General features: G+C 33.8%; 1 protein-coding gene across 1 annotated transcript in view; it reads right to left on the reverse strand.

The window, feature by feature from the left end:
• Window positions 1-2784: 2784 nt before the first annotated feature.
• The window catches only part of LOC106468558 (enoyl-CoA delta isomerase 2, mitochondrial-like), a 38732-nt gene continuing 20853 nt past the window's right edge, over window positions 2785-20663 (reverse strand). Inside the window, exons 6-8 of the mRNA XM_022396893.1 lie at window positions 18967-19039; window positions 18542-18644; window positions 2785-2911 (exon numbers count right to left, since the gene is read on the reverse strand). Of these exons, the coding sequence (XP_022252601.1) occupies window positions 2785-2911; window positions 18542-18644; window positions 18967-19039 (303 nt within the window). The remainder of the gene's footprint in view (window positions 2912-18541; window positions 18645-18966; window positions 19040-20663) is intronic.

Consider the following 20663-nt stretch of genomic DNA (forward strand, 5'->3'; position numbering starts at 1 on the left):
TTGAACATTCGACAAAGTACATGATAATTCTAGAAACGTTGCGTCACGTGGTCATGTGACTCGCTGACGCAACAATAGAAAATTTCATTATAATGTGTATCTCTAATAATTATGAGTGAAGTCCTAACTGAATACTACACAAAAAGCTATACATCAAGTAATTACTAAAAACTGAGTATGAAACTTGTTTGTTTCTCTTTCTGTGCAGGATAAGGATGAAAAATATTTTATAAAGAACCAGCAGTTTGTTTTTATACTCAATCATCTAATGCAGTTTTAGCAATCACAATCATGCCTCTAATGACACATGAATGACTGATAACTCCTAAGACAATCAAATGCCACACTAGCCTTCCTGTCTGATGCAGTATGAACTTTTTAAAGTAATATCGTCCTAGCAACAAAAAGAATTGGTAAAACATGTTGCATGAACTGTGAATTCAAGATGTGCACAACAGTTTTGCTGAAGAAAAATTTTGGAATAAAGCTTTTTATGAATTAAGACCTGCTTTTGTATTTCCATTATGATTCTGTCTGTTAAGTTCCCTCTAGAAAAAATGTACAAATAGATGCAAATTCTTGTCAAAAAAAACAAAGCTACAGCAGGCTCACTCATGACAAGTGGATGGGATGAAGTGAAGGAAAACACTTCAACTTTGTGTTTGCAATTCCTGAACCCCAGTTTTTCTCAAGGCCATTAAATCAAAAACCAAATCTCATGCTGGCAAGTATATTGCAGTGATACTATAAATTCTGTGTGTCAAAGAAAGTACATGCTTCAGTCACATACTATGGAAATTATAAATCCACAGGCATCAATTGCTAAGGCCATTTGCAAACTTAGTATTTGAACAAACGTAGAGAAATAATCAAGCAGAATCTAAAATTCTGCTGGAAGATACACATCTCACAAGTAATCAAAAGATATTTGAGTTAGAAAAGGGAGAAAGGAGACTGCTCTACTTTACAATAAAAACATTCATTGAGGATCAGTTACTAAGAGCCTTGAAGATGTTGTTAACAGTGAGAAGTATTTTAAACCAGTCAGTACACCAATAAATCAGTATCTTCATCCATGGCAAAAATTTAATTGTGAAGTTTTGTGGGTGAAGGCGAGTGGAGCTCTGGGACTCTTGCAGCCAATCTTGTATGCCATCATAAAGTCCAGAATTTATAAACCTTTGCTACCTAGGGTAATCCCTATCTTCAAGAAAAGCAGCAGTAAGATGAAGACAATCCAGATTATCTCATTTTCCAGCTACAAAGATTTTTGCTTTCATCCTGCCCAAATAAAGCTTACATGTTGGACTCCAAAATACAAAAGTTGCAATTTGAAAGAAAATGAGCAGTCTGAAGCCATAGGCATAATTAAGAAGGCAGTTGAACATATTCTCAACACTAGTTCAATTATTGTTCATTAAGATTTGGGTGAATATAGAAGTAAACTAAACATGAAGCAGGGACTTCTATGAAGGTAATGTAGTATCATTGCACTTTCAAATAGGACTCAGTTGGGATGTAAATTATATAAAATTGCTAAGCAAGCATTAAACATTCCACCAACAATAGTTACATGCAAATGCAACTGGAATGTGCTTGGTAATGAAAAGCAAATAATGAAATTGTGCTACTTTGCATGACTGAACAACTGAACTGGCTACTGTGCATATAAGGTTCACTTCCTCCAAGTTGAGGGCTTGGTCATTATCAAAACAGCAAAGGCAACTTGTGGACTGGGAAGGAATGGTGAAATATGGCAGCTGCTGCAACTATAAGCACTAGCAGGACTAAAGCCAGGAAAAAAAAAAGAGATTATTGAGGACAAAGTCAATTAAGACAGTCACTAGATAGATAGATAGAGTAAGAGTAGTGATCTAGTGACTCGTGGATATGGTACCTTTAGTAGTCTGAACAAATTTCCCAACTGCCAGTTCATGTGTGTTTTTGCAGTTTTGCAGAAACATCTAAGGTGAAAGGAGAAGGAAAAAAGTCTTGTGACATACACACTTTCTGTGAAAGGTTTTACGTGTTAGAAATAATATGATGTTTCCACCTTAGTTCACTGTAAAACAAGTGAGCCTCATAACTTTCACTTGAATTGAAAGCTTCTTGAAGAAGCTAGATTAGGAAACAAAACTATAGGCCAAAATACTCTTTATAGTCCATAAGTGTTTTACAAAGATTTTAACAATCTGTTAAGTGACAAAAGAATGGGAACCACTAGTCTAAACCAATTATGTTTGTGAAAATTTTTCATAAATACTAAAATGTGCAACTGACAAACCAAATAACACTTTCAAAAAAGAAAACAAAACCTTACTACTAAAATCATGCCCATATAAAACACAGACACCAGCATTAATTAAATAGGTAATTTTACATTAACATTATTTATTGTTAGCATTATTTTTGGGCATGTTGATTTATTATATATTCAATAAAAGATTCACATTTAAAAAAGAAAAGCATTGCATAAAATATTTCAATAAGTCCACAGAACATTAATTTTTCTAAATATATATGGATAATAAGAATTTTACTACTACATAGCAAAAGTTCATAAGTTAAATTTATTCTTGCTAAAACAAAAAGTGGGATAACCCATGGCGTGATTACATTTTTTTAAATACTTATAATTTAAATGAAAATTGCAATTCAAAAAATAGTTTAGTCTGTATACTTACCACACAGTTAAATTTTAATCTGGTTCTAGTCAAAATGTCTCATTCAGTGTAATAATACATAATTGTCAACAAATTTATACATTATAAAAAATTATGTTTATTATACCTTGTCTGAAGCATATACTACATCAAACAGTCCAAGTAATGTCACAGATATGCCAGTTGCAGGTCCATTTACAGCTGCAACTAATGGCTTAGGAAAATCGATGAAAGCATCTACAAAGTCTCTGTATGGGAGATAATATTATTTATTAAACAAAATTTTAAATATTAAGTATATTCTGCTATATCTGCAAAAGCTTCAGTAATACTGATCTAAAATAGGTCAAGACTGAATGCATTTTAGGTATAGTAACAGCAAGACAAAGGAAAGCTAAACATTCTTCTTGTTTTGGTAACTACAGGTACCATAAAACTCATTAGTAAAGTTAAATATTCTTCTTGTTTTGGTAATTACAGGTTCCGTAAAACTCATTAGTAAAGCTAAACATTCTTCTTGTTTTGGTAACTACAGGTACCATAAAACTCATTAGTAAAGCTAAACATTCTTCTTGTTTTGGTAACTGCAGATACCATAAAACTCATTAGTAAAGTTAAACATTGTTCTTGTTTTGGTAACTACATGTACCATAAAACTCATTAGTAAAATTAAATATTCTTCTTGTTTTGGTAATTACAGGTTCCATAAAACTCATTAGTAAAGCTAAACATTCTTCTTGTTTTGGTAACTACAGGTACCATAAAACTCGTTAGTAAAGCTAAACATTCTTCTTGTTTTGGTAACAAAGCTTTACTAATGAGTTTTATGGTACCTCTAATTACCAAAACAAGAAGAATGTTTAGCTTTACTAATGAGTTATATGGTTTCTGTAGTTACCAAAACAAGAAAAATGTTTAGCTTTACTAATGAGTTATATGGTTTCTGTAGTTACCAAAACAAGAACAATGTTTAGCTTTACTAATGAGTTTTATGGCACCTGTAGTTACCAAAACAAGAACAATGTTTAGCTTTACTAATGAGTTTTATGGTACCTGTAGTTACCAAAACAAGAAGAATGTTTAACTTTACGAATGAGTTTTATGGTATCTGTACCTGTAGTTACCAAAACAAGAAGAATGTTTAATGAGTTTTATGGCGTAAAGTTAAACATTCTTCTTGTTTTGGTAACTACAGGTACCATAAAACTCATTCATAAAGTTAAACATTCTTCTTGTTTTGGTAACTACAGGTACCATAAAACTCATTAGTAAAGCTAAACATTGTTCTTGTTTTGGTAACTTCAGAAACCATATAACTCATTAGTAAAGCTAAATATTCTTCTTGTTTTGGTAATTAGAGGTACCATAAAACTCATTCATAAAGCTAAACATTCTACTTGTTTTGGTAACTACAGAAACCATAAAACTCATTAGTAAAGTTAAACATTCTTCTTGTTTTGGTAACTACAGATACCATAAAACTCATTAGTAAAGGTCAAGATGATTACACTACTCAGCTTGAATTGGCACTTTGATGATTCTGCAAGAAGCTTTAACACAAGCCAAGTGCATAATTTTTAAATAACAAGTATGAAATAGTTACAAAAAGTCAGAATTTCATACCTCATACCCTCGTAGGCATTTAAACAACAAAGCCAGCAGCATTCAAAGCCAACTTTAGACTTTTTTACTTTGCTACTTACCAATGTAGCATATCAATCATTGTGGTAATATTTTCATTTCATATTTTGATTAATCTAAATAATACATAATATTAAATGAATTAAATGTACACTTAATATTTCAGTCGCATAAACACAAAATGTAGAAAAGGATTTTAGTGAACATATAGAACTGTATGGTAAGGGGTGATTACAAGTGAAAATTAAATCTAAACTCAATAAAAATATTTATTTGTAGTTACCAAGTGGTATATTTGAAATGATGCACTAACTAGAAATGGTATATTCACAAAAACACAATACAGTGTAATAACTTTACAGAGTCATGAGCAGTTAATTGCACACATGTACCAACAGTGCTTTTTGTCAGATTTATGGAAAATATCTAAACCTTAAAAACATTATGGTTTATCCTATCAATCAATCTCAATATAGTCTAATGATTCATCAATATGAATGTGTTGCATATCTTCTCATGAGGTGTAGAAAATCAGATAAATTGATAAATCTCACATTTTAACTAAAAGCCTTACCTTGTCGAGTTGCTCCTATGCTTTCAGCAACCACGTGACTAAAGTTCTGAATGCCTTTGACAGAATGTAGAGCATGTGTCAGGTAACTGAATCCTCCACTCTTCAACCCCCCACATGACCTATTGTGCCAGCATCAAGAGGATTCATGCAAGGTCTGCTTTCCAGCCATAATCCAAATTTTGTATATGAAGGAAATCAAATATCTCCCGATTATGGGGAGGTTGGTGGGAACATGTTTCAGAAGTAAGCACATGTTTGAAGTTTCTTTTAATTCTAAAAATGTAAAATTCAAACAGGCAGAGTCTGAAATACAAAATACCAGAAGAGACACACTAAGGAAAAGGAGGAATTAGAGGGTCATATGTAGCACTGGTTCACCAAAATGTGGGCTCTTAGGCAGGAAGATAACAATCTAGACAACAACAACTGAATAATGTGATCAAGCAGAGTTGAAGTAAATTCTAGGACCTGAGTAAAAAGGAATAGGTCTATATTCATGGGAGAATACAGTGGAGCAGGTGAAACTCAAAAAAGGCATTCCTCTCGTCAGAGTACCTCATCAGCCTAAGTACCTTTTAAGTAATATACCAAGGGGGTAGCATGGATGTACCCGTAAAGCCACGCAAGTTCATCAGGTGTGGAGCACAGTGTTTTGTCTTATACCTGTAGTGGCTAAGGCCTCTATATCTTTAAGAGAAAAGGCTGGTCATGTCATGAAACTGCCTAAGCAGTTTCACAGAGGACAAATTTTGGAAGAAGCTTTTTATGAACTTAGACCTATTTTGTATTTCCATCATGACACTGTCTCTCAAATTCCCTTTTGGGAGAGTAGAACAAATCATTGAAGTCTTATCAAGAAAAAAACAGCTACAGCAGGTTTGCTGACACTGATATCAAATGGATGAACCTGTTTTTTTCAAGGCCATCAAATCAAAAACTAAATCTCTACATTGTAGTAGTGTAGATTCTGTGGGGGCAAAAGAAGGTCCATGGTTTGGTCATGTATTATGGAAGTAATAAGAGAAATTCATGGGCACTACTTAATTAAAACCCTATGTATATGGGATTGGTCACTTTGACCAACTTTGTAGACATCATGTAACCATGAAACTATACATACTATAATTTAATGTACCAAATGTATCTACACAAAATTGGGCAGGCTTTTAGTAAACATTACAAGGCAATTGCACATAAAAAATATGATTTTTTAAAGAATTTTCACTAAAGTTCTGTCTGTAAACTAAGGAAGATGTTATTGAGTCAGTCTGAGTGAAAGATGATTTTCATGCATAGAATAAAAATATTTCTTTTCATTCACTTTTCATATTTTGTTCAGATAACCTCTAAAACTTCCTAAATGAATATCAAAAGTTTTTTTAAGTAAAACTATGTTTATCTCTTATTTTCTCTACCCTTACACAAACTTTAGCAAAAAAGTTGGAAAATATGAAATAAGATAAAAAGTTAACATTTTCCTTAACTGAAAATATATTTCTAATATATACTCACCTCCTCACATGGACTTAGCTATGTTCCTCACATGTCTGCCAAAGAGATATGCATGCCACTACTCTTGAGGCAACTCCATGAAAATAAGTCCAACTGTGGGAAGAGGGCAGTATATTTAAGGAGTATAAACCAGTATAAAGTGTGTTCATCTTGACTCTACTGAACAGACATTGGCTGCAGAAGGAGAACATATTACATATGTATATATAATAGGCACTGCATAGTGAGTGCTCACCTCAACTCAAGTGAACAGATTTTAATCTGCAGGAGAATGACATAATATATAGTCTATATGTAATAATGTGAACATCTCAACTCCACTAAACAGACTTTGGCTGCAGGGGGGAGAACACATGTACTCATCTCAACTCTACTGGATAGGCTCGGGCCTTCAGTACAAAAAGGTCTTTTTCTGGAGACAGTGCAATAGGTGACTGCAAAACTCTATTTTTAAAAGATAGCCAGTGGAGTGAGCAAACCACTTCCCTGGCTTTTTCCATGATAGTCCATGAAATAGATATAGTCTACATCACACAACTGAGTGAATAGAAATACATAAATACCACAAGGATACCTTGAGAGGTTTTACAGAATACTCCATCTCTCAGTGGGCACAGGTAGAGCCAGGGCGGATGGTATGAGCACTATCTCTTATCCTGGCTGAATGTGGATTCTGGGTAAGTATAACCTGGGAAGCAACACCAGCCACCTGGTGGAATCCTATGAAATGAAAAAGTGGGCCTAAAAGAGGAAGATTACATATGTTCATCATAAAGATGGTAGAGTGATTGTAGAATGGTGATCTGTGGAACCCAAAATCATCAGGAGATAAAACAGCTAGAAGGTGTACAAAAAGAGATGAATGTGTAGAGAGTGGCCAGAGAAGAAAGAGATGTAAGGATATGAAAATGGTGAAGAATAGAACATAAATAAATGCAAAAGAGTCTGCAATCATTTACATCCCAAATGAACATGTGAGCCAAAGGAGTCCATGGACCCATCCAGAATGGGTAGAAAGAGGTTCCTGAAAAAAAGGAGAGGTCTCGGACAAAGATTGGGACCCCAAAAGGGGGGTCCATGAAAAGGCACATTGAACAGTCCTACAGGATGCAGGAAATGATCTGGGTACAAATGGTTTAATAAGCAAGAGAAAGAAGGAAGAAAAATAGGAGAGAAGTACTGTAAACCACATGGGCAGATGAAGTTCAAGGAAGAAAAGGATGGGTTGGAGAGGAGAATATATAAATGCAGAGAAAGGGGAATGAGAAGCATCTATTGAATAGACATCCAAACGACAGTGATTGTGCAGGAGGAAACAAGTCCAGCGAAAAAGGTTGTACAAAAGGCAGGAAGCCAACAGCTCAAATGAGGCATGCTCTAGATCATACAAAACCCCATCAACTCTTTCACTACTGACTCATTGGATTACATCAACCACACAACCCCAAAGTGACCAATGAAGTTTCCATACTATTTAAAATGTATTATGTATCTTCAAAACATTATCAAGCTTTTAGTAAACAAAAATTCAGAATTTTTAATTATTTTTACTAAGCATTTGTCTATGAATACATGGAGACAGACCGTTGACTGCTCCAAGTGCAAAGTGATTTTCATGTTGTGCTTAAGAATACTTTCCTTCATTGGTCCAATAGGCAACAGAATGGGTAATGTCCTTGTGTGATGATGGAGGAGAGATATCCCCAAAGAAGAAGGTATGCGTGTGGGTGAAGCAACAGAGAGAGAGGAAAATGGGAGGGATAGGAGGTACAAATGATAAGTGGACAAAGGCAAAGCCAGTCAATGAGGACCATAACAGAGAAAGCCTGGAGTAGAGAATGGTGTTAAGTACATCCAAGAAAAGTGTGTCCAACCAATACTAAGCTCCACAGAAGACCAGGGGTTGTAGAGAGCAGTCATTAATAGAAGTAGATTGGCTGAGAGAGGAGGACCACCCCTAGATGTAAGTATGTGGTAAGTGACTTGCAAAAATGACTAACCTGATGAGAATGGGCACAAAAGTGTATATATAATGCCTAAAACCCAAAGGCCTTGGAACAGGAACCTCATGGATGGATGGAGCAAGAAACAACATTGGAATAAACTGAGTGGAACATGATTAAGTGATCTACCAACAAAAAGGTCAGGTACAGTGATGTGAAAGAGATGCCTCTTTAGTGTCCAAATTTCAGAAATCCTTCCCATTTCTAAAAACATACCTCAATCAGAGTGGAAGGAACAAAGCTGTGATAGGTCTGGTTTGAAAGGTGGTAAGGGAATGCAGGAAGTAGTACAGGCATTATCCAATCACCTTGACAATTCCTTGAGGAGAGGCTAACAAAGGAGGATAATGGATTTCAAGAAGAAAACTGTGTGTATATAAGATCTACCGTAGGAAACACAAGAGTACATTCCCAGGGAAGCCAAAATTCACAAAAGCAAAAGAACCTCTTGCTCAGATAGAAAAAGGAAAGAGTAAAGCTAAGTGACCATACATGCCACAGCTCCAAGGTAAAGGTGAGGAGACCAACTCAGTTGAGACAAAAGAGGAAGAAACACCCAAAGGTACCAAATACTGAAAGGGCATGAGAAAGGATTGAAATTCCAGGATTCGTCCCTTCAACCAAGTAATCATCATAAAATAAAAATGGAGGTAGAATAGAAAGAAAGAGCAAAGAATGGGCTAACAGAAGTAAATAGTTCAATAGAGAAATGCCTGCACCAGGTTGTAAATGTGGCAAACAAATGAAGGGAAGAGCAAGGAATGGGAGACAGAAAAAAGATGGACAGAACAGAACACTGATAACAAAGAAAGGATGGAAAGGTGCCCAACACATTGACCATGGCTGATCTCAGATGAGGTGAAGAAGATCATAGATGGGGCTGAAGAGAAGAAGAAAGGAAATGGGAATAAAAGCAGAGAGAATAGGTGGAGCAAGGAAAGATACCCAGGTGTAGAAAAGAAAAAAAGGCTGTTGGCGGAAACTGAGATCAACAGGAAAAGAGATGGGTACCTACAGAATCATACGTGCGTGACAGTAACTAACAAAAAGAGTGATGAACAAGATGTCTGGAAGATGGAAAATGAGAAAACAAGGAAGGTTGGAATCCAGAATTGGAAGATGAGGAGAAGAGTGAACCAGATAAGGAATGGGAGTAAAGGGTAAGTCCAAGAAAGAAGAAAATCTTGGGAAGATAACGAGGACAGAAGCTGCATGTATAACGTTAATCCAACTTACCAGGGAGAAAAGAACTCCACTGAAAACAACTGGGCAAAGAAATGGAGCTTGGCAATAAATACACATGAAAAAAGGAAGAGGTACACTGAAGACTGCAACCTGACCCAATTAGTACTGACAGTAGGGGAACAGAGCAGAAGGAGTGGAAGCATGAAGAAGTGCCTCAGATAAAAGGCAGAGTTAGGAGAGGTAGTACAGGAAGGCAGAGAAAAAAGATGAAAATGTGAAAATAAGGAACCAGAAAGTGAAACAGAAGGACCCAATCCCCAAGTTGGCCAGGAAAATATAAGTGAAAGAAAATTGAGAAAGGAAAATGAAGATACTCTACAAAACATTACATAAGAAGTCACAAACTTGACAGGAACAAGGTAAATGAGCACGAGAAATGAGTTGTTAGAAAAAGGAAATGGTACAAATTCTAATGACAAACAAGAAGAGAAAACAAGCTAAACCCAAGAAATGGAGTGATAAAACAAAAATTAATAAAGAACACAGGCAAAATTATAAGAAAAGCAACATACCTGAGAATGAAATCCAGAGAGAGAAAGAAAGGCTAAGGTCATTTAATGATTGGTAAGGTACTACTCAGAGAAAACATGTGAAGGTTGCATTATAACAGATCATTCCTGACTGAGGAGAAAGAAATTTGGCTGACAAGACAGGAGCATGAGGCACAGTAAGCATGTTTTAATCCATAATACATTGAACAATGACCCTGAAAGCTAACAAGCCTCCTAGAGCCACAGTAGAAATAATGCTAAAGTGTAAACCATGTCACTCACTCAGGACTATGTATGAATCACCATCTTAGAGAATGCACAAAAAAATATAGCTTTTGAAACAAAATCCATAGAAAAACGAAATGAAAAATTTTTTTAATGATGCAAATCTCAACAAAATGAACTTAAACAAGAAAATTAACACATCTGATCAATTCAATGCCAAGGATAAGAATGATGTTTACACATGATGAAGGGTTTTGTCACATGATTATGTCATCATGCAGTAGTACAATTCACATTAAATCACATGAACTTAGGTGGGATATGTCTCAAGACTAGTGGCATACAGATCTCTTTCACAGACATGGAATAAAGATAGCTAAATCTGTGTTCAAAAGAGAGGTAACATGTTGCAAAAACCTTTTTCCTAGAATGACTGCAAATTGTAATAGAAAATTACCATTATGTATCCTAACAGCTTCAGCTGCCTAACTTTTTCACATCTGCTTGATTTTAATTTTATTATGTTACAACATCCTTTATACCCTATCTAATTTATAATCTATCTTTATACCCTATCTAACAAGCAATAAAATACAGCAGAAAAATTTTGTGAGATGGTCTTGTGAAACTTTGTTTTTTATTTACTTTTTGTTATTTAACTTAACATGTTTCTAATTTCTATGTTTTAGTTACTTTTGTTAAAAAATATATAACAATAAATAAAATATGTATAAAACAAGAAATTATGAATTTACAGTTGAAGCCCATTTTATTAATTAGATTCAAGAGCATACATCCTTAGCACTATTTTTTTTTTCCACACTATGTTGGTTTTCCACAAAATCATTAATATTCTATTCAAAAATGCATTTTATAATATGTAAAACATATAAGGCACAAGAAAAGTGCTCCAAATCTACTATAATGTCTAACTAAGCTATGAAAAGGTTAAAAAAATTCCATAAGCTACTAGGAGCAGAGAAATAGAATCATAAATTATGAAACTGAGGCTAAATATCTACTTATCAGTGGCAAAATGAAATAATCATATATGGAATCTTGTAAAGAAAAGCTGCTCTTAAAAATGTCAGAGAAAATTAATGGTATGTTTTGAAACTCACTAGTGATCAGTTACTAAGTGCCTTGAAATTGCCAAGACATGTGGGAGAAGGTGAAGAGGAAGGCTCGCATACAAAAACAGATGAGACTAGTCCTGGCTGAAGGCAATTACGGCCAAAGCTGCTGGGGACCAGAAGATGGGAAGTTTGGTACTGAGAGGAATGGGAATGGCATCAATCATTGGTGTACCCAACTAGGAAAATATCCAATGAAATGAGGATGGAGTGACTGCTCCATAGGAAGAATTCTGTCCAGGCGAGAGTGGATCCACCATCAAGTTCCAACTCACTGAGAAATGACAAGCTATCAGATGAACCCAATGTGAGTGGACCCCAAACAAAAAATACAGAAGCAGGAGGATCAAGATGCTCTAGATGTGAGAGTCCCCAAATGAAACAGAACCTCTTGTACAGGAAATTTAGAAGAGGTGGTTAGATGCTCCAGGTCCTGCAAATGAATGGGGGAACACTGAGCCTGACTGAGTTGAGAACTGAAAAAAGACTCTTAAGGTGGACCAAGTATTGAGTTGGAGTCAGGAACGACTTTAAAAACCTGACCAGCTTACCCAGATAATCAGTCTCTTGGAGTAAAAATGACATGGCTGATAATACCTCCCAAGAAGAAGCGAGAAGGAGCCAGTTGTCTATATAATGGAAATTAAGTCCAAGACTTTGAATGTGGAGAGCAAATACTCCCACGACTCAGTTTAAGACATAAGGAGCAGGAATAATATTGAAGGGGAGAGCTTGAGACTGGCACACTTGAGCCTGGGGAACAAAATGAAAGAAGAGACAGGAGGATGGGGCAATTGGAATATATATAAAGGCATCCAAGACATTGATGTTGGTCATCGATAATCTGGGGGGGGGCAACAGAGAGAAAGAAACTCCCTCCATTTTAAAATGAGGATTGAAGATGGACATCAGTACCAGGTCATTTATGGAGACAAGGAAAAGACAAAAATAAAATCCTGGAGAGGAGCAAATAACCCTCTCAATGGTTCTCATGTCCAAAAGATCCAATATCATAGCCTCCAGATACAGAAGATTCTGAGGTTTGGTAGGAGGAGGAAAAGGAACAGAAAAAAGGGTAGAGGAGGAAGAGACAAGAAGTGAAGGGAAAGGCAGTGTGTAAGAACCTGAATGACCCACTTGTTGGGTGAAAAAAGGGTCCAAAGGTCTGTACTCTTACGGGGTCTGAGCTGACTGGGTACAAAGGGAGAAAATCCCACACAGGACATGCAATACACAACCAGACAGGAGGGGGATAGCCAGAAGCAATAGAGAAACTATAAACAAGAAAAGGGAGAGAGGTGGAGGGTTCTGGGGTCAAGTAATGGAAGAGGGCTCATGAGGTTGTGAGAAACGAGATATCAAGCAGAAAAGAGATAACTGGTGTCAGGCAGTCGTGGCTTGAGTATTCAAGTCATAGGAACACCCCTGAACACTTAAGGGCAAAGAAATGGAGCTAGATGAAGGTAATAATGGCTGAAGATAAAATTGGGAAAGACAAATGGTGGAGAGAGAATAGTGTTACATCCAAGAAGGTCCCAACAATAGAAGAACCAAATAAGCAAGGACAAAGCAGAAGACTAAATCCTAACCAAAGTATTGAAAAGGACCAAATGTAAATTCCATGAACAACTATCTGCATCAAAGCATAGAGCTTCATATAGAAGATGGAGATATGATATATAACGAAGGAGATGGTTAACAAAAAGGCAAAAACAGGGCAATTGAGCACTGATGTCTGTTACTGGAAGCAGGTGGTTATTCCCCCAAGCAGGTAGAAGACACTTCAGGGATTGGGAATCCAAAAATGGCAATGGCAGTATGCCATGGCAATGGAAACTGGGAGTTGAGGAGAATGATGCACTTCAGACTAGGAATAAAGCCGATCCAGGAACATGTTAACATGGACAAGTATATCCAAAGAAGGAGGGAAAAAAAACAAATATCCCTCGACATGGAAGTAATGTAGAGAACCAGAAGACATAGGGAAAAGGGAAAGTAAAGAACAAACCTGAGTAATCAAATCTACAATGAGATTTGAGGAGGAACATTATCTTCAGCAGGTAAATAGTAACCTAGTGCAAACCCAGGAAGTGAAAAGAGCCAAACAAATTTGTCATCCATGTTATCAGGTTCAGAAAGAGAAGGATGCATTTCAGATATTGGGACAGGTAGATGAGGCAAAAATGGCATCAAAGAACCCATGACATGATTAACTATGGTGGTAATATCTTCCACAGTCCAAGTAAGGGCAGTGTTAGCAACATCACCAGAACCTCAGGAGGAGATAGTGGTCAAAGTCATTGGAGAATTCATGGTTTTGCAGCAACTCTCCAGATAATGTTTTTTTTTTTCAATATGAAAAGTATGTAATGATTCCTACTCAATAATCAACAGGTAGTAATATGAACACTTTTCTAATACTAGTTTTAGAGGCCAAGTAAATTGGACACTGCATGAAGCATTAGAAAATTCTACATATAACCTGTTGTATTGGTTTTGGTATACCAATAAAGACTTTTGTAGAAATGTGATATTAAAAGCTTTATGCAATTTTTAAAAATCTTAGAACCATATATATCCTAGTATAATAAATACAGGGGATAATTTGTTTCAAAAATTTTACATAGCACCAATTGTAACACAAAATAACTTTGCAATTAGAAAAAATCTGTATAGCACTGCACCAACATTTGGCTAACAAATGCTCTCAAGCATGGGCAATCCAAAAAACAAATTCTAACTCAAACTGCTTGAATCTTAAGAAAAGCCTTCAAAAGACTATTTACTTCAAATAAAAAATAACTTAATACTATACTTAATATTTTAATGAATTCTTAACTTTCAAAATGCTACTGTACACCTTTTCTAACTAAGCCTACGCACATAATGTATTTTTCTACATGTTCTTGTTCTACACTAAAACAAATAATAAAAAAAAAAGACCATAATTTAGGCCTAACATTTTAAAATGAAGTTTCCTGTAAGATATATCTACACTTTAAAGTTTAATGATTGCTCCAAAATTTACATAGGTGGAATCTGTAGAAATTTAGATATACAACTGAAAATGAGCTTTCAGCTAATCTTCTTACATTCATGAGTTCCTCTGTAGAAGTAGACAAAGTTTAGAATGAATGATAAATATATTTTAGAAAAAGAGAAATGCTGGGCAAAAATCATTACAAACACTCTCTAAACAACATGAACAGCTTACTAATGCAACTAAAAACGGCCCAGTTGAATGAAAATATATAATGATCAGCTGCTGTTCTTCTGCTTGATAAGTACAAATTTATCTAAGTTGATTTTCATGCATTTGTAACTTCATGCTCTTGAGTAAACTACAGTGAAATCTGTGTTATTAAATACATTTTATTATTTATATTCCAGTTTAGGGCCATAAAAAAGTTTAATTTCTAATTTTGAGATACCTTTTCACACAGTAATTCAACGAATGCAGTAATACATAGCCCATGAACATAAAATGTAAAAGAAAAAACAAGAAAAATTTGTAAGAAAATAAGAAACTTATTATGGAAATCTACTTCAGATTAAAAGCACAAATCAGTACAGCATATGAAAGACATACTGATTCTAAATCAATTTTAGCTTTACTTATAGGTACACATACAATATTAATGGAGAAATAAAATGAAGACAAATCTGATAAGAAAAAAGGATTCCTACTTTAACAAACAAATCAAGAAACTCAAATTACATAAGCAGTACAAGAGGAAAGTGTGCAACTGGGTTCCATAACAAAAGCCTTGAAAAATTTTTTGATTATTACAGCTAGCCACATATATGTATTGAGAGTGCAGTCCATAATGGTGATAAATGGATAAAATTTAGTGTAGTTTTAATACAAATTTAGTACAGTGTTATTATTTTAGTCTTTGGAATAATCAGTAATTTGATTGAAGGATTGGAGTGTTTATGTGTAGAGTTAAGTAATTAGTGGAATTTAATAATCAATTAACTGTCAGGCTTTTTGATCACTTTCAACTAATCAATTACCCTCGCATGTGATTAAGCTTTCTATTTTCAGCTAATCTCTTTTCAGGCATTTTTGAACAACCCTATGTTTAAAAAAACAAACATCTTCCAGTGGTTGCCATTTAATAATTTGCATGAAAAAATTTTTTGTTGGCTATATATATAAGAAAATTGTCAAACATTTCTGGTATATAATATATCCCTCTTATATGTTTGAAAAATGTTTAAAATCGTCTTTTTTTTTTTCTTTGAACATCAGTATTGTTGGTCAAATTTTGTGTATTCTTGAACATTTTCAGAAAAATAATTTTATTTCCAACAATGAAAGAAGTTTTCAATAGACCTGTAGCCAAAACTAGTCATTTTCTTAAAACATTTTTTTTTGTGAAGTTTAAGTTTAATTAAATTTATTAATTTAATATAAAAAGTTTTTGAAAATATGTAAGTATCCTAAAAAAAGTATGTTGTTTAAATAATGTTCTACTTCCTGACATCAATAATAAATCAGGAAAATGCTAAATATAACATCAGTTAGTAATATTACTAACTGGGTACAGGTTAACAAAAGTTACATACACTTAGTTCTTGGGATCAAGTTTACAATTGTATTGTGAACACAACTAACTACACAGCAAGCCAATCAATTACATGGTGGCGAAATGTACACAACCAGATATGGGCAATCAAACCAAGGATACTCAAGGTGTGTCTTCACTCTACAATGAGACAGTAATCTTAAAAATACGTGCCACTTTCACTTGTTTATTGTAGTACAGTATAAATTTATCATGTGTATATAATTAGTCATTATTTTGTATTCAACAATATTTCAGTGCAAAGTGAGCCAAGAATTTATTATTCTGAATCAGCAAAATGACAAATCTATATATCTTTATTCTTATTACATGTTTATTTGTCATTGCACATTAGGTCAAAAAAATTAAAAAATCCATATTGAGGGCAACAATGCCAGGTGAAGGAGTGTCATGTAATAAGGAAGGAACAGCATTATAGGAAATCGGGGAAATGGATAAAACAGAACATACTCAAGAAATCTTATATAAAAAGGCTGAATTACACCTGGAAGATTCCACAGAAGAGGTGTGGCATAATTGGGAAGAGGAAAAAGGCTGTCAAAATCCTCATTTTCATGAACAGGTTTGGTTTGTTTAAGAGGAAGTTGATTACTATTGGGAGAAGAAGGCCAACTCAGATAAGAATAAATCTCCTGATGAATAAAGATCAAAAATTCCTCAGTCGAGTTCCCTTGACCTGAAACCTATGTAAGTATGGCAAGAGCAGGTGGTATAACATCTGAAGTGGTTATATTAAATTCGGTATTCATCATAAAATGATGAAATTTTGAGTTATTCAAATAAAAAAGAAGAATAAATAAGGGAAGTTTCCACAGAAAACTATAAAATGGGAAAATTTAAAAATGATCTTTCCACTTCGTATGATATTAATAAAGAACAAAATGCATGAATAGTGCACAATCAAAACACGTCTTGACTGTAGCATTGCCAAATGAGATATGACAGTTTGTAGAACCGAATAGAGGGAGCCATATGCATCACGAGATTGTGTCACACTCCTATTGGTGAAGGTTTGTGGCGTGACAATTTGCATGTGAGACACAGTGGAGCCATGATAATCATGGGTAAGTAGCATGTCAAAAAAGTTTTGCATATAGAGGGCAGCATTGAACAAGAAAAACTAAATAGGTGAGTAGAGATAATATACCATATCGGAAATAGTTCATTAGGAAACTTGTCCAGGCAAATAAAAGGGGTGAAAATGTCACTAACTGATAGGCATGAGGTTGTATTCTCTGGATATTTTAGAAAGAAAAGATGTCAAACGTTTAGGGTTGGGATCTTTTTTCCCCAGGGTCAGTAGAGTTAATGCAAGAAAAAAAGTTTCCCTAGGCCTTATGAAGGCTATATTGCAATCAGAGTCTATTTGTATATAACTAATAATGTTTTTATAATATAACGTACAATGTATAAGCAAATTTATGTCATGCTTTTTGTTTTGTTACTTTAATGAGATGATTAATATAGAACTAAAATGTGCAAGCATCAATTTATTGATCTTGTTATCATTTACTAAATATTGATTAGTATATTTACATTTGTATTTTGTCATGTGGTTAAAAGAATAGCATGAGTAAGTGGATAAAGAAAACTGCTTTATGAGCATTTGCACCTTGATCAGTATAGGAATACCAGTGCCTATCACAACTTCTACAAAAAACAAATTAAGAAAATAAGAGGTGTGGTGTTACATATATAACACATACACAATGTAGGAAAAAAGTAAATCTGTACTTTATTTAACACTAAAGAGTAAAGTTACACATATATTACAATGTAACATAAAATAAAAGCAAAGTTTACATCTTATAAACATATAAAGACAATGGTAATGCAACTTTTAATTAGAAATATAACATCATATAAAAAATACAGTGAATTTACACTTTATTTAACACTAAAATAGCCCAAAAGTTGGTGGTGGGTGCTGCTAGCCAGTTGTCCTCCCTCTAGTTGATAGTTCAAAATTAGGGATGTTGGTGACAGATAGGCTTAGCAACTTTGTTATAGCTCAAAAAAAAAAGAAACAAATATAATGCTCTCACAACTGAAAGGGAGAATAAGTTTGCTGACAAAAGGAATTGAACCCAAGATGCTCAAATTATGAGGCAACTTCCCTAATCACCAGGCCATAGATGACCAGAGCTGAACTAACATGAATTCATCAAAAAAATAATACTGAGAAATCATAATAGCAACATTTCAATTACTTGATAGTTGGAATAATAGAAAACAGTAATAATTGGAAATACTTATTTTAATTAACTGATAATTTTTGGGTTAGTAATCTAGCTCTAGTCCAAATGTTCAGAGAAAACAGATTAGGGCTTGAATATAGCAAAACAAGAATCATTTAGTCTGTTATTTATCTGGATTTATATTCATCTTTTTTTTTTTCTATAATACATCTTGCAATATTGCCAAATTTACTGCCACTGATTTCTTAAACTTTCTTAACTCACCTTAGTAAGGCACTGGCATTTTTGGCCAGCTGAGCAATGTCAGCATCAGAGGGTAAGCTAAAGTTTCCTAAATCATTGCCACTACAATAAGAGTCACCAGTACCTGAAATATAAAACATATTTCTAAAAAGTACAATTTCCATGCTACTCTTGTAAGTCATATCAGACATTTATTATGATGAAATTGTTGCATTTTTAAATATTGAAAGAAAAACTTATAACAATTAATAAACATCCTAGATCTCATGTTTATTATCATAATCATCTGTTATAATAGAGGCCAATTCTGAACACTGTGTAATACACACTAACACCACATAAATTTTAAATAGTCTTCAATCATTTTTAATTATAAGCAACCTCTCTTGAAGTTAATTACTAAATAATTTATAATCTCTAAAGATACATACATACACCTAACATACCTGTAAACAATGTTATCATTGAATTTGAATCTCTAGCAGAGTCTGAAAGAATCTGAGCAATGTCTCGGTACATCTAAAAAAATTTAAGAAAAAAAGTTAATTTTATATTATGAACATGGACATTTCATATAATTTTTTAAATCTTTGGTGATGGTCAGGATACAGGGACTTGCTTGGAACTGCCTTTACACATGAAGCACTTAGTGACATGACCCAGGGGTTGCAGGTTAAACCTCAAAAACTGGAGAATTATTTGCCATAATTTCACAAGATTTCACTTGATAAGTAATCAATTCAACTCTGAGGGTCATCAAAAATGCATGACTGATAAATTTACTCTTTATGTGTTTATTCAATAAATGAACTACTATGATTTTTCCATACTATTTAACATAATCAACGTACATTTAAGAGTTAATCTAAAATTGAAAACAGTTGACACAATTTTTTCCATTTGATCAATTTAAGTTTTTTCTATAAGAGATGCCCTAAAAAATGAATGTTTCTTGACAATTTATGTCAATCTTTTATTTTAGGTCAAAAAAACATACATTTCTCCCAGTTCTCAGTTATTTTGTACAGTTTTAATTCTGTATGTAAAATAAAAGCTTTTTGCTAAATTCTGGCATAAGATTTGAAGGATAAAACCTGTTTATAAGGAGAGAGATATGAAGTTAAATGACAAGTGGATATAATGCAAGTTTAAAATTATTGGTTATGTTATTAACACTCTGAATTGATAAATAACAAATTTAATATTATTGAAAATAATATTTTTTATTTCTTATTCAAAGCACTGTATTGTATACTAAAAGATAAATTTGAACCCTAATCTATCAACACATTTCCAACTTGTCACTGAGTTATAGTGGTTTCAGAGAATTCCACCTCTCATCAGTAACCCAGGACAAGAGAAAATCAAAAGAATAAGACTAGGCTTCACATGGCGATAAGAGGTGGAATTCCCTGAAACTGGTATAACTCAGTGACAAGTGGTAAGTTGAATGATAGATTGGGCTTCATATTTTTTTTATCATTTTAAACAGCTTGTCTGACTGACTAATTCGCAAAAATAAATTCATAGCACCAATGCTGCTATTCTTAAAAACCAAACCTTGTATAAATATAGGATAACTGTGTGAGTAAAAATACATATCAAAACACAATACATATATTTACTGTATACTGTTTACTTTACACATGCTTAAAATAGTACAATATACTGTGACTGGGAATGGTTTACAGAAACGAAAATTGACAATTTTAAGAGTAAAAAGTGTTAATAGTTCAACTCTTTCAGATTACGTACTTTAACAAAATGACACTTGTACACCTAGCATTGCACAGTTTCTTATTTTCATTTCCTATACATTTCATTTTGCTGTAGTTAATACACTGTATGAATTTGGGATTGTAATTAGTTTCTGGACCGATGGGAAAATATATTCAAGATATAGAACAAATCTTTAGGGTGGAATAGAACGTTTGTAATAAGAACTTTCGATTTAATGTAGTATTTTCACTAGATAATACACCAGAAAAGTCATATTTTAATGTATTTATTCAAGAAAGCATCATAAACAATGTCAAAATAAACGACTAAATACATACGTTATATTAAAATTATTAAACAGGAACCAGCCAACAAATACAAGTAGATCATCTTTCTTACTTACACGTGCATGACGTACAACTAC

This window comes from Limulus polyphemus, unplaced genomic scaffold (assembly GCF_000517525.1).
Source record: "Limulus polyphemus unplaced genomic scaffold, Limulus_polyphemus-2.1.2 Scaffold3053, whole genome shotgun sequence".
Lineage (NCBI taxonomy): Eukaryota > Metazoa > Arthropoda > Merostomata > Xiphosura > Limulidae > Limulus > Limulus polyphemus.